The sequence below is a fragment of the Gordionus sp. m RMFG-2023 genome, chromosome 1 (genome assembly GCF_954871325.1).
Source record: "Gordionus sp. m RMFG-2023 chromosome 1, tfGorSpeb1-WG-v2, whole genome shotgun sequence".
NCBI classification, from domain to species: domain Eukaryota; kingdom Metazoa; phylum Nematomorpha; class Gordioida; order Chordodea; family Parachordodidae; genus Gordionus; species Gordionus sp. m RMFG-2023.
Genome location: NC_088775.1, coordinates 61,478,727 through 61,494,388, shown reverse-complemented (window position 1 = coordinate 61,494,388; position 15,662 = coordinate 61,478,727). Strand labels below are relative to the sequence as shown.

Here is a 15,662-nt window from a genome sequence, read left to right as displayed (position 1 = left end):
ATCCAGATAGCAACCTCGATACAGTATTTTTTGATATTTCTACATCATATCTTACTTTAATATTTCACATAACCTTCTAAGGATGCAATCCAAATTGATATAATTTAATGTATATTATACCCAGTAGCACTAGGGGGGTCGCAGGAGCTATAGCCCCCTGAAGAATTTGAATAGCCTCTGAAGCGAAAAAAAATTTTTCTTAATGGCTCCCTAATATCCCCCTGAACTAAGAATAAATTTTTTGATAGCCCCCTGAATGATTTCTTTTATAATTCTATTAAGTATTATATAAATTTGATTTTATTATTTAAAAATTAATTAGGCTATCTAAATTTTTATTAAATGAGTGTTATTTTAATTATTAGATTAGATTAATACATATAAATTTTATTTTATTACTTAAAAATTAATAAGACTATCTGAATTTTTATTAAATGAATGCAATTTTATTTATTAGATTAGATGAATACATATAAATTATATTCACTATATCAGCTTGCAACCATATAGTCAATTAATGATAGATACTGCCTCAAGGTAGTACCTATCAAATTTGTATTTTGTTTATTATTCATTTGGATAGGTACTACCAAATTTATTTATGCTATATTTGTAAAATCGTGATTTTTGTAAAACGTCTGTGGCCTCGTCAGAAAGAGCGTCGCTTACCAATTCGATGATTCTGGGTTCGAATCCCAACATAGATCATGTTTTTTTTATTCCAACTTGGTGGTTCTGTTCTTGGTGGGATGATATATAGGAGGCCGGACTTGGCCACGTGATTCCGTTATAATATATGTTAGGTGGTCTTAAAACATTTTAATAAATTTTGGTCGGTATTTAGCAAATTAGGTTGATACTTGAAAATTTCTATACGTTGACTTGGCAGTATCTATCATTAACCCATATAGTCTTATGATTGTGATTAGTAGTATATATTATCCCCTTTAAGAATTATTGATTTGGTTAAGCTAACAAATTTTTCCTTATTAGTCATATAAAACATTGTCTAAATGGTAACCCTATGTTATATTATGACCTTTTGTCAATGTAGGTTACTAAGAATTATATCTAACTGTATGGTTTTTAAAAACCATTATCAATTGAGTTTAACCTATTTTAGCACTTAAAACTTTAGAAAAAAAAAATTTTATATTCGCAATTGAAAATATTTAATATTTTAATAAATGGATAAATATTTTGTATTAAAAAATATTATATTTAGAAATATCTTGTATTGTTTTACTTTTATAATTTGAATGCATAATAAATGGCAAAATATGAAATTCAGAATAATTGTTCAGAGTTTGCAAATATCAATTAAAAAAGTATAATATATTAATATAAAACCTGGTCGAATGCCGGGCAAAAGAGGGTTGAGGACCCACAAAATAGGAATATAGAGGCGAGGCTCCCATAAAAAAAATTTTTTTGAGCCCCCTGAGATTGTAAAGGTTAGTGACTCCCCTGATAATCCCTATTCCTGATTTAATTTCTTGCGTGCACGTGAGCCTCCTTTGGGTACACTATATTTTATTCTATTTTTGAGATGGGAGTATTTTATATTTGTCACTGTTTTATAGGTTACTTTAAAACATGATGCTATATTTATGATACTATCCTTTTTTAATGCGTCATTTAAAATTTATTTACTTACAAATTTGAAATAAATATGTATAATATTATAGATAGTTGATATACAAAATAATTTATGCAGGATTCTTTATTTCAATATATTTACCAATAAACATTTTAGAATAAATTAATTAATTTTAAAAATATTTATTTATACATCTACGAGCTATTATGAATTTTGTTAAAAAAATATTTCCCGCTGCTATGAAGACTAAAGTCTAATCATAATAAGGTAAATTTTCTTTATTTTAAGTCATTAATGTAATTTGAATAAATCTCACCCTCTAGTTTTATCAAATCAAGGAATTGACGATTAGCAGGAAAATAAAATATCATTAATTTTGAATAGATAAGAAAAAGCGAATTCAGTTATTGTTAGTAGTTCTGCTACTGCTTATAAAAAATCTATAAAACATATTTCTATTAAAAAATACGGGTAATATTTACCGTTAAAAATATTATTCATATAATATTCGTAAAGATTTATAAGTAAGAATATATCATCATTTATAGAAATTAACTAAAAATATGTTCATAAAAATTAACATAAAAAATATGGTAAGTCACTGAAACTAGAGGAAATTTTGGTAAGTCACTGAAACTAGGGGAAATTTTTAATATTAATTATTTTTAATATTTTTTTATTATTTTTTTTATTAAAATTTTTTTTGAATAAAAATAATAAACATTTTTTTTGTTACAATTCTTTAATTTTAGAATAAAAATGTAGTATATTATTTTTTAAAAAGCGTGTATTGGATACTACTAAGTTAGGACTATTAAATCAAATACTAGATAAATAATCAATTCATTTGAGTGAACATAATATATAAACAATGATAATACAGATATATATAATTTTAAGGAAAAATAAAAATAGTTCTATATAAATTTATATCATTTGAAATTTTTTTTAATTTACTAAAATTTGACATTTTTAATATTATGAAAATAAGAATATTCACATATATATAAATGAGAGGAATCAGTTTCTGCTGTGATTTACCGAGTAATGATCATATCCATTTGAAAAATATTAAATTTTAAAATTTATCAATATTTATTTTACCCCTCAAAATATATTTATTTTTTTATTTGTATTGCACATAATATAACGAAAAAAAGTATATATATTATAATATAATCTAGTGTAATTTTCTATTAAATTAGTTGTTCAAAAAAATAGATTGTGTTCCCTACTCGATATACCGTATCGTATGTGTGTAGAAGACTGTGAAATCATAATTAGTGAAATTAAACAGGCTAGTAATTGCCTCGCTTATATAGTTTCTGCTATTTGGTTCAGGATATATAGATTGATATCGATTTTTCAAAACTCCAAGAAATTTTTTAATAGGGTTTAGTTGATGGAAATAAGGTGGAAGATATCCTATATTTTGGTCATTCTGAGTTATTATTATATGGGCACGATGAAAAAGCGCATTATCCATAATTTGAGTGAATTCAACAGCAAAATGAATGATAATTCATCCAGGTAAATTTGTCTATAATGGTATTTTTGAAACCATTAATTCCAATGGTACACCAAACCTATACATTTCCTTTGAAGGAGGGAGTTTGACGGATGGCCTCTTACCCAGAGGTGCCCATTCATTGTGGGAAATGACGTGGGAATTGACCTGTTTCATCTAAATAGAATATATTTTGAAATGGCACGTTCATCATTTTTAGGCAATATTCTTTATGAATATTGATAACATCTGGGGAATTCCGTCTATTAAGTTCTTTTCCAACCCTTTTCCTGCTCCATTCCATTGATTTGATGTATCTTGATATAGTTGTCTCGCTCAACCTTAGATGTGGCGGCAAATGTTCTTATGTTTTTAATGGTATAGCCGTTATTACCAAACAAATTCGATTGAAGTTCTGTTTTCTATCTTCTTCTGACCTCGTTGTTTTATTATATAATCAGATCAAGGGTCGTCGTGATATTCAGGGAAAGTTTCCCGCTTAAAACGATAAACTGAACCAATGGATAAATTTAGATCATAAAATTGTCTTTGCATTGGGCTGATCATCAATTGGTTTGCTCATCCATATTTTAGTAGCCAATTCCATCTTTTCATCACTCCAATTACCTTTTATTTTCCTCAAACGAATAGGATCCAAATTTGGTTGCTTTTGAATCGAATATTGACATCGGTTTGTAATATCTAGACATGAATTTGATGGGATAGGTGAATAACTTTAGTATCTATTTATTATTTCAGATAACCCCCAGAGAGAATTGAAGTTTCACTAGATTTAACTAAAATTATGTATATAAAGTTAGTAAATAATCGAATATTATATTAACAAACCTGAAACTGGAGATAGATTCAAAATACTAGCGATAGTAAAATTTGACATTTAATTAGAAATATAGTTTTTAATCGAAAAAAAAAATTATTAGTTTAAAATGAAAATTGTGGCAAATTTAAAAATGAATTATTACAAGTTTAATTTAAGTTAAATTACGGAAGTTTTTAAAAATAATGTCTTTCTCAATATTTTTTTCCAAGTTTTTAAAAGTAAATGTGTTATTTTAATCATTTTTGCAAGCAAAATATTTTTAATTGGATGGGTTTTAATTTAATCGTCAACATGTTTCAGTAAATCATCATAACACTGTAAAAAATAACTTAAAAAATAAATATGTAAATTTTGAGCAAAAAATCTTTTAAGATAAAAATTTTAAGATTCTTTTATAATAAAAAATTTATTGGGATTAAATCGCTTAAGATTTTTTCATCATTTTTTTTGGAAAGAGAAAAGCTCCGTGAAGTTGGCCGAACATTTGGAAGCACTAACGATGAATCATATGTCATTTTTTAGTGCTTCGTTAGTGCTTATTAGTGCTTCAATCCGTATAGTAGCCGAATTTAAGGAAAAAAAGTTATTAGCAAAAATAAAAATTTGTGCCAACTTCACGCTTAAAAGTTGACAGAACTAACGATGAAACTTATATCCTTCTTTGGTGCTTAGTTAGTAGAGGTTAGTGCTTCAATCACTTTTGTAGCCGAATTTAAGAATAAAAAGTTATTGGTGAAAAAAACAAAAATAAACAAATATTGGCGATGTGCCAAAACAAAATCTAGAGTAGTACTACATCCGATTTTCGCCATTATTTAGTGCTTAATTAATGTATTTAAATTCCGTTATTAATTTAGTTAACCGTCATATGGGAAAAATGTTATATAAAAATTATGACGTCACGATTTAGGCGTGAAGTTGGCCGAACTTTTGGAAGCACTAACGATTAAACTTATATCATTCTTAGTGCTTCGTTAGTAGAGGTTAGTGCTTCAATTACTTTTGTAGCCGAATTTAAGAATAAAAAGTTATTTGCGAAAAAAACAAAAATAAATAAATATTGGCGACGAGCCAAAACAAAAACTAGAGTAGTACTAAACATCCGGTTTTCGCCATTATTTAGTGCTTAGTTAATGTATTTAAATTCAATTATTAATTTAGTTAACCGTCATATGGGAAAAATGTTATTAGCTAAATAAAAATTATGACGTCAAGATTTAGGCGTGAAGTTGGCCGAACTTTTGGAAGCACTAACGATGAACCTTATATCATTCTTTAGTGCTTCGTTAGTAGAGGTTAGTGCTTCAATCACTTTTGAATCCGAATTTAAGAAAAAGTTATTTGCGAAAACAAAAATAAATAAATATTGGTGACGTGCCAAAACAAAACTAGAGTAGTACTAAACATCCGGTTTTCGCCATTATTTAGTGCTTAATTAATGTATTTAAATTCCGTTATTAATTTGGTTAATCGCCATATGGAAAAAAAGTTATTAGCTAAATAAAAATTATGACGTCACGATTTAGGCGTGAAGTTGGCCGAACTTTTGGAAGCACTAACGATGCAACTTATATCAATCTTTAGTGCTTAGTTAGTAGAGGTTAGTGCTTCAATCACCTTTGTAGCCGAATTTAAGAATAAAAAGTTATTGGTGAAAAAAACAAAAATAAACAAATATTGGCGATGTGCCAAAACAAAAACTAGAGTAGTACTAGACATCCGGTTTTGGCCATTATTTAGTGCTTAATTAATGTATTTAAATTCCGTTATTAATTTAGTTAAACGTCATATGGGAAAAATGTTATTAGCTAAATAAAAATTATGACGTCAAGATTTAGGTGTGAGGTTAGCAGAACTTTTGGAAGCACTAACTATGAAATTTATCATTCTTTAGTGCTTCGTTAGTAGAGGTTAGTGCTTCAATCACTTTTGAATCCGAATTTAAGAATAAAAAGTTATTTGCGAAAACAAAAATAAATAAATATTGGCGACGTGCCAAAACAAAACTAGAGTAGTACTAAACATCCGGTTTTCGCCATTATTTAGTGCTTAATTAATGTATTTAAATTCCTTTATTAATTTAGTAAAACGTCATATGGGAAAAATGTTATTAGCTAAATAGAAATTATGACGTCAAGATTTAGGCGTGAAGTTGGCCGAACTTTTGGAAGCACTAACGATGCAACTTATATCAATCTTTAGTGCTTAGTTAGTAGAGGTTAGTGTTTCAATCACCTTTGTAGCCGAATTTAAGAATAAAAAGTTATTGGTGAAAAAAACAAAAATAAACAAATATTGGCGATGTGCCAAAACAAAAACTAGAGTAGTACTAGACATCCGGTTTTCGCCATTATTTAGTGCTTAATTAATGTATTTAAATTCCGTTATTAATTTAGTTAAACGTCATATGGGAAAAATGTTATTAGCTAAATAATAATTATGACGTCAAGATTTAGGTGTGAGGTTAGCAGAACTTTTGGAAGCACTAACTATGAAATTTATCATTCTTTAGTGCTTCGTTAGTAGAGGTTAGTGCTTCGATCACCTTTGTAGCCGAATTTAAGAATAAAAAGTTATTTGCGAAAAAAACAAAAATAAACAAATAATGGCGATGTGCCAAAACAAAAACTATAGCAGTAGTTAACATCCGGGTTTCTTCATTATTTAGAGTTCAATTAGTAAATTTGAATTCCGTAATTAATTTGGTTAACCGTCATTATAACAAATTGTAATACGCTAAAGAAATGTTTAAAGATCAAATTATGGCCAGAAAATTATGAAAGCACTAACGATGAAATTTATATCTTTCTTTAGGGCTTCCTTAGTAGAGGTTACTGCTTCAATCACTTTTGTAGCCGAATTTAAGAATAAAAAGTTATTTGCGAAAAAAACAAAAATAAACAAATAATGGCGACGTGTTCCGTAATTAATTTGGTTAACCGTCTTTATAAAAAATTGTAATACGCTAAAGAAATGTTTAGAGATCAAATTATGGCCAGAAAATTATGAAAGCACTAACGATGAAATTTATATCCTTCTTTAGGGCTTCGTTAAAAGAGGTTAGTGCTTTAATCACTTTTGTAGCCGAATTTAAGAATAAAAAGTTATTGGCGAAAAAAACAAAAATAAACAAATATTGACGACGTGCCAAAACAAAAACTAGAGTAGTACTAAACATCTGATTTTCGCCATTATTTAGTGCTTAATTAATGTATTTAAATTCCGTTATTAATTTGGTTAACCGCCATATGGGAAAAAGGTTATTAGCTAAATAAAAATTATGACGTCACGATTTAGGCGTGAAGTTGGCCGAACTTTTTAAGGCACTAACGATAAAACTTATATCATTCTTTAGTGCTTCTTTAGTAGAGGTTAGTGCTTCAATCACTTTTGTAGCCGAATTTAAGAATAAAAAGTGATTTTCGAAAAAAAACAAAAATAAATAAATATTGACGACGTGCCAAAACAAAAACTAGAATAGTACTAAACATCCGGTTTTCGCCATTATTTAGTGCTTATTTAATGTATTTAAATTCCGTTATTAACTTGGTTAACCGCCATATGGAAAAAAAGTTATAAGTTAAATAAAAATTATGACGTCACGATTGAAGTTGGCCGAACTTTTGGAAGCACTAACGATGAAACTTATATCATTCTTTAGTGCTTCGTTAGTAGAGATTAGTGCTTCAATCTATTTTGTTGCCGAATTTAAGAATAAAATGTTATTGGCGAAAAAACAAAAATAAATAAATATTGGCGACGTGCCAAAATAAAAACTAGAGTAGTACTAAACATCCGGTATTCGCCATTATTTAGTGCTTAGTTAATGTATTTAAATTCAATTATTAATTTGGCCAACCGCCATATGGAAAAAAAGTTATTAGCTAAATAAAAATTATGACGTCACGATTTAGGTGTGAAGTTGGCCGAACTTTTGGAAGCACTAACGATGAAACTATCATTCTTTAGTTCTTCGTTAGTAGAGGTTAGTGCTTCAATCACCTTTGTAGCCGAATTTAAGAATAAAAAGTTATTTGCGAAAAAAACAAAAATAAACAAATAATGGCGATGTGCCAAAACAAAAACTATAGCAGTAGTTAACATCCGGTTTTCTTCATTATTTAGAGTTCAATTAGTAAATTTGAATTCCGTAATTAATTTGGTTAACCGTCATTATAAAAAATTGTAATACGCTAAAGAAATGTTTAGAGATCAAATTATGGCCAGAAAATTATGAAAGCACTAACGATGAAATTTATATCCTTCTTTAGGGATTCCTTAGTAGAGGTTAGTGCTTCAATCACTTTTGTAGCCGAATTTAAGAATAAAAAGTTATTTGCGAAAAAGCAAAAATAAACAAATAATTGCGACGTGCCACAACAAAAACTATATTAGTACTAAACATCCGGTTTTGCCATTATTTAGTGCTCAATTAGTAAATTTGAATTCCATAATTAATTTGGTTAACCGTCTTTATAAAAAATTGTAATACGTTAAAGAAATGTTTAGAGGTCGAAATTTGGCCAGAAAATTATGAAAGCACTAACGATGAAATTTATATCCTTCTTTAAGGCTTCCTTAGTAGAGGTTAGTGCTTCAATCACTTTTGTAGCTGAATTTAAGAATAAAAAGTTATTTGCGAAAAAAACAAAAATAAACAAATAATGGCGACGTGCCAAAACAAAAACTATAGTAATACCTGTTATATTTGAATGTTTATATATATTTTAAAAGGTTACGCTATTTGAATTATATATTTCTTACATTTTATATTATCTTATGAAGGTCAATGTAATTACATATTAGTAGTAGTTAAATGACATAATTATAAGACTATATATAGGTAACAATTTTATAATAAAGAATCTATTGTTTTGACTATAAAAAATGGCGACAAGGTAAAAATAATCTAGGTCGCGAGGTTTTCGGTCTTCGGTCAATTTAATAATATAAGAATTATAAAAATTTTTTCTGTTTATAAAAAAAAAAATTATATATACTTAGAAATTATGGATAAAATTATTCTCCAGGACTTTAAAAAGGAAAATTGTTCTATCGAGGACTTCGTTGATTATATCAAATATATTTTAAATATGAAAAATATTTCTAAAACTGACGCCACTTTAAAAAAAATTATTTATAGCTTATGGAGGAATAAACATTATAACTGATTTCAAAAAATTACTCTATCCTAGGAATATAGAGGAAGTAGGATGGGTTGACATATATAAAATAGCAAAACAACTATATAAAGATGAAAGAACTATTTTGGCATCAAGAATTGATTTCATTAGATTAAGTCGCGGGTAAAGAAGAAGACCAACCATTAAGCTTAAACAAAGTGGCAGAATTGGTTTTAGCGATGGAACGAGCCGACTTAGAAATAAATAATACTGCTAAAATGGTATATAAAATCAAAGAGCTGAATAAACATATTAATAATCGGATAAATCAACATGATAAAAATAATCGGCAGTATAATAATAATGATAATGATAAACGGCACTATCAAAAGGATAATAAAGCATATATAAAAAGAGAACTAGTGCCCGGGTATAATAACTACCATACAAATAATAATAGTAATTGGAGAAAACCATGCTATTTCTGTAATCGGCTTCATGCTATTAGAAATTGTACAGTCTACGGAAAATTGTGCAGCAAATGTAGGAAACCAAACCACTTCGCCGTATGTTGTAAAGCTAAAGAAAAGATTAACGGAACAAATTACAATAATAAAGAAGACGATTCGGATGTCCCAATAAGAAAAATATACAAATATAGGAAACATCCAACAATTGAGGTATTAATAAACAACCAAAAAATTAAAATGAAATATGATACTGGCTCGGCAGTAACCATTATTAATGAAATAATATGAAATAAAATCGGAAGGCCAAAACTTAGAAGGGCTAAAGCACCAACTACATATGTAAATAATAGAATCAAAATTATGGGTGAAGCTGATGTAAAAGTACAATTAAATAATAACATAAAATGGCTTCCATTATTAGTCACACAAACAAATGATGCAGCTCTATTTGGATTTCCATGGATTATCGAATTTGACTTATCGTTACCAAAAAATGTAAAAATCAATATGATCAACAATAGATATAAATACAATGATAATGGTAACGTAAATATTGACAAACTATATAAAGAATTTGCTACGGTGTTTGATAATAAAAAATGTCGAACCAGTAAAACTACAATTGGAAGAAAATACAAAAATGTATAAGAATGGCGCAAGTAATATAATTGCAGATGCTTTTTTGCGAAACCTAATAGAGGAAAATGATAATAAAATAAAAAAATCGAAAAGTTTTGGCATTTTGTCAAAATTAAAATTAAAGCAATCATTTTTTAGTTAAAGCCAATAGTGTCGATCTTTTGTATTTTTCAAAAGGAATGTCAAAAAAATTAAACGGAAGTATATTATCAACAAAATAGAGAAAGTATGACGGAAAGACTTGAAGCTCAATTGCTGAAACCCATGCCAATGTGTAGCACGTTAATTGATCTTCATACCGGACACCAGTGGAATTACCCATTATTAAATATAAGCCCCGTGAAGTTGGTCGAATGATTGAAAGCACTGACGAAGAATAATATGCCATTTTTTAGTGCCTCGTTAGTACTTCAATCTGTATAGTAAGCGAAGTTAGGGAAAAATAGTTTAAACAATAACTTTGGTCAACTTCACGCTTAAAAGTTAATTGGAGGCACTAATGATGAAACATATATCATTCTTTAGTGGTTTGTTAGTTGAGATTAGTGCTTCAGTCACTCAAAACTAATAATTTGCTAAAAATACAAAAAATAAACTATAATCGCAGCTATTATATAGCACTTAATTAGTAAATTCAAATTCCGTAATTAATTTTGTTAAAACCATATGAAAAAATAGTTATACGCTAAGGAAATGTTTTGAGTTAAATTCTGACCAGAGAAATTATGGAAGCCCTAAGGATGAAACTTATCTTTATTTAGTGCTCTGAATCTACAAGTCGTTCCGGCAGCTTCAAAATTTCACCCTTTCCTTATAACTCATTAAGCTTTGATTCAGCCGGTGTCTGGTTTGAAGATCAATTAACACTCTAAATATTGGCATAGGTTTTGTTAATTGATCCTCAAGTCGTTTCACCAATTTCGCGAACCTCCAGGCCGGCCCTAAAAATTTTTTAAAAAATACCCGATGCAGGCCGGAGATTATTATTCATTGGAGGCAGCAGATAATTTTGGCACTCCTCATTAATTTTTTTAAAAATAAACCACATTTTAAAACAAAATATTTATTAATATTTTTCAGTGAATTTATTATTTCAAATTCTATTGATTAAAGATAATAAGAGTATAAAAAAATAATCAATCTATATATTATGTATAATTTGAAAAGATAAATTTTGATTTAACTTACGCAGGGAAAAACTATGTCTGAGGTGTTAGTTATAAATATTTTTTATAGAAATATATAAATCTGTAGGAACAAATATGTCGTCATACGATTGAATTGGCCTATTATAGAAAAACTAATGAATTTAGGCTCGATATAAAGTTATCTCCTTCCTTATTATCTTTGGTAACAAAATAGTCTATTAAAATTTAAAGATATGTTAAATTTGATAAAAAATTTATAATTTTAATAGGAATACCATAAGGGTTAATATTATTGTTATGTGAAGCAAACTGCAATTTATAAAAGTAAATAAATATTATAATTATAGGTAATAAATTAAACGAAAATTTCCATATTCTTTTTCAAAACGTTGGATAGGTTCCAGAAACACCACCAGCTTCATAGACTCTTGGTTCCGTTAACTTGTTTTTTTATTATAAAGTTTTTTTTATATTAATTGGTTAATTTAAAAAATAATTATAAACAATTAAGATTGTCGAGGAAACGATATAAGAGAGCCACTATAATATTGAATCGAATATATTTTTTATTAGCATAGGTAAAAAAAAATTTTAAGCCAAAATATTTTCAAGTTATTCACTCTAAGTTAAACATTCATATTCTATTTACATTTATTCATATTTTTAAAAGGCATGCTATAGGTTCAGTTGAATCGTTTTGATATGTTGCCATGAATATCGTATAAAAATCCTAAATTCATATTGCTTTGGGTAATAATATAAAAGTATTTAGCTTGAAAATTTATAGAATAAGCAAAAAATAAAATATTGTTAATATATCGAGGATATATTATGTGTGATTATTATAGGTTGTTGTTATGAAAACTTATCTACATAAATATTTACAAGATAATGAGCAACGCACTATTATCTATATCATCGGCATGGCGACATTGTGAATTACAAGGATATTAAATTGACTGAGGCAGGGTCCAAACTAATCAAATTTATTATGGCTGAAAAACTTTAATATTAAATAATAAATCTGAGTAGTCATTAAACCGAATATTAAGCCAAAAATGCCAAATAACTAGAAAATGTTATTTAAAACAAATGTAATTAAAAATCCATTTTTATTTAAAAAAACAAGCTGTAAAATTATAGGATGTATAAAATTATACAATATACATTAGTATAATTTTTAAAATTAATATATTATAAAGAATCGTAAACATTTTTTAAAACCCTTTAAATTTAAAGAAATAATAAAAAATTCTAAAAATAAAACAAATTTTCATGTTGCTGAAAATATTAACAAAAGTAATTAAAATAATCCACTTTTATTTAAAAAACAAGCTGTAAAATTATATGATGTATAAATTTATACAATATTCATTAGTATAATTTTAAAAATTAATATTTTATAAACAATCGTAAAATTTTTTAAAACCCTTTAAATTTAAACAAATAATAAAAAATTCTAAAAATAAAACAAATTTTCATCTTGCTGAAAATATTATTAGCTATGACATACATATTTTTTAAATATTTATAGCATATACATTCATACAGCTAGGTGATGGCCTTAAAAATGCAAAAATGATTTCTTCATATAATTTCATAGAGTAAATTTCACGAATTTTGCATGCATTAGTTATCTTTTAAACGAAATTTTAATATTTCTAAGAAAATGTCACTATTAATAAAAACATATTTAAAAAATTTAGTAAAATCGAATGATCAGATAAAATCCATAAAAATTATATGTACATAGGTTAGAGTTATAAACTATATAAAGAATAATTGATAACATTAACTATTTTCATAATTATTATAAAAATTATATTATAAGCAATATTAGAAATATGGTAAAAAAAATATTATATGATTTTATATCTGGACCACAAGGTGTTTAATAAATATTTACATATTTTAATTTCGTTTGATATAATTAGCACCAGAAGTTGGGTTATGAAGGTGTGGTTTATAATGGGCTCCATTCATTCTTTTCAAACAGTGGCTACTATCTAAATTTATGAAACATAGAAAACCACAGATAAAAATTGTATAAAAATCAAGATTCAAAATCAAATATAATATAATATTATGGAGTTAACTTTGAACTGTGGATTTCTTGTTGAGAGATTCGCTTTTATCAATATGATTAGAATTCGAACTTGACCAATCGTTATTGAAACCATTGCATCTGGGTGTATTGTTTTGTGTGGGCCGGAGATTGTGACTTTTATTTAAATAAATGTTTCCATTTTGAGAATATGGTATAGGGTTTTTATTGATATTAATGAATGTAGGAGGGTCTTTGTTATCGGTAGAGGTGGACAATCGGTGTTTCGTAGCGGCTATATTTCTGGGGTGGAAAGGCAAGGAGGTAAATTTTTGGTAATAATTGAAATTATTTGAAGTTTTAAATTCCAGATTATTTTTATGGTTACTATGAACGTTTGCGCCATAGTTGATTGATTTTGGAGGCCTTCGAGAATTTCTTAATGTGATATTACTATTATGATTCTTAAGTTTAAAAGTCTTTTCAGAAGAGTTATTAACGTTATCAGAATCAGATCCTATGCTAGTAAAAGAGTTGGTATTTTTTAATGGTATATAAGACGAACTTTCCCAGTTTAAATCATTTTTAATGGTCTCGCCTAGTTCTATATCTAATATTGCATCATTGTTGGTTATACCTTCATCTACATCTTTGATGTTTTCACATTGATCGGCATCTTTGATGTTCAAACCATAATCTGCAACTTCTCCAGTTAAGGCGATTGGCAAGTTAGTTTCTTCGGTCCATTCAACACAAGATTTATCTTCAACATCCAATAATTTATCAGGTTGAAAATTTTTTTCGATATCATTTTTGAATATTGTTTTTTTGCGAGAAAGAGCCTGTGCATAGCTCAGTTTGGATTCAGATTCCATAACTTGTAAATCACCATGCATTTCTGTAGTAATTATATTAATGTTTTCGATGTGCAAGGATGTGTTTTCCTGATAAATATCATTTGTCTCACAGTTAAACATAGAAGCTATGACATGGGAGGCCATATTCGGTAACGCCTAAAATAATTAAATAGTAATATATATAACAAATTATAATTGTCTACCTTTTGACGAGATAATTTGTTGTTGGAGATGGAAGGCAATGTCTGCAATAATTGAGAATCTGTTAAATATAGGCTATTCAGTGTCAAATTAGGCAAAAGTGATGTGACCGTTGATAAGGGTGATTGAAATTCCGATCTAAAAGGCATGCATACATTAAAATTAGATGTAACGATAATCCCGATTAAAAATCGTGATCTTTTTATGAATAACAAATATTTTTCCATGAGACATTTTTTCTACATTCTGGATTGTCTATTTTATAAAATCCTTGTAGAAAATTTATGACCCATGCAAAATAAACCATATTAATTTTAAAAAAAGTGGTTAAAGTGCTAAAATCATTTTTATTTATAATATTCTTAAGACTATATTTTTTTTGGGCAGTAAAAAATAAAAATGCTTAGTTAATTATTAAAATTATCATGAATTTAAATAGATCCTAATTTTGATTATTTTAATACAAATATATAATTTTTTTTATATGGGTTTGATGAAACTATAAATGCTTGGGTAAACGCTGGTATAAATTATATAGACAATCGATTGATTAAATTACTGGATATTTAATAATATAATCATATAAATTAGTAATTATGTTTCATTTAATCTAATAATAGATGGTTTAATAAATAAGAAAACATACCAATCTGTGATCAGGATTGCAACAGCTGAATCAGGTATAAATTACCAATTTTATTTTTAAAATTATATTATATATTAATCCTACCCCATATTTGGAGACCAATTTAATTTCAACCCTATCTAGCTCAGCCCTAATTTCGCCCAAAAAATAATTTAAACATTTTAAATAACCTAAGTCATCGTCCGAAATAACTATTACATTCAAATCAGATATTTTTTTATCTTTATATGAATATTTTGCAAGCTTTCAAATCCTTATACCGTTGAGATAGTTTTAAGGATAAGATGATAGAGGATTTTTCGTGCAACCATTCTGATTTGATTGCAATATGGTTTTAAATGATTTTACCTTGAATGATAATGGCTTATTGTATGATTTTTGTATTGAGGCTTATGATGGGTTTTCAGATCTCCCACATTAAGTGAGAGACTATCGAAAGTTTTTAAAAGGAAATTTATCACAATGATCAAACTTACATAAAATCCATTCCAATTTTAATTTTCACAAATCATAAAATCTCCCGCACAACACTGTATATAATAAAAAAATTATAAACAAACAAATGTTTAATTTGTGTTGATTTTAT

The 15,662-nt window shown here is 27.2% G+C and overlaps 1 protein-coding gene across 1 annotated transcript in view; it reads right to left on the bottom strand.

Annotated features, from left to right (window-relative positions):
- Nucleotides 1–12,648: 12,648 nt before the first annotated feature.
- Nucleotides 12,649–15,662, bottom strand: part of LOC135931051 (putative uncharacterized protein DDB_G0282133) — a 39,075-nt gene continuing 36,061 nt past the window's right edge. Inside the window, exons 11-13 of the mRNA XM_065467908.1 lie at nucleotides 14,433–14,568; nucleotides 13,425–14,385; nucleotides 12,649–13,334 (exon numbers count right to left, since the gene is read on the bottom strand). Of these exons, the coding sequence (XP_065323980.1) occupies nucleotides 13,240–13,334; nucleotides 13,425–14,385; nucleotides 14,433–14,568 (1,192 nt within the window). The 3' untranslated portion in view covers nucleotides 12,649–13,239. The remainder of the gene's footprint in view (nucleotides 13,335–13,424; nucleotides 14,386–14,432; nucleotides 14,569–15,662) is intronic.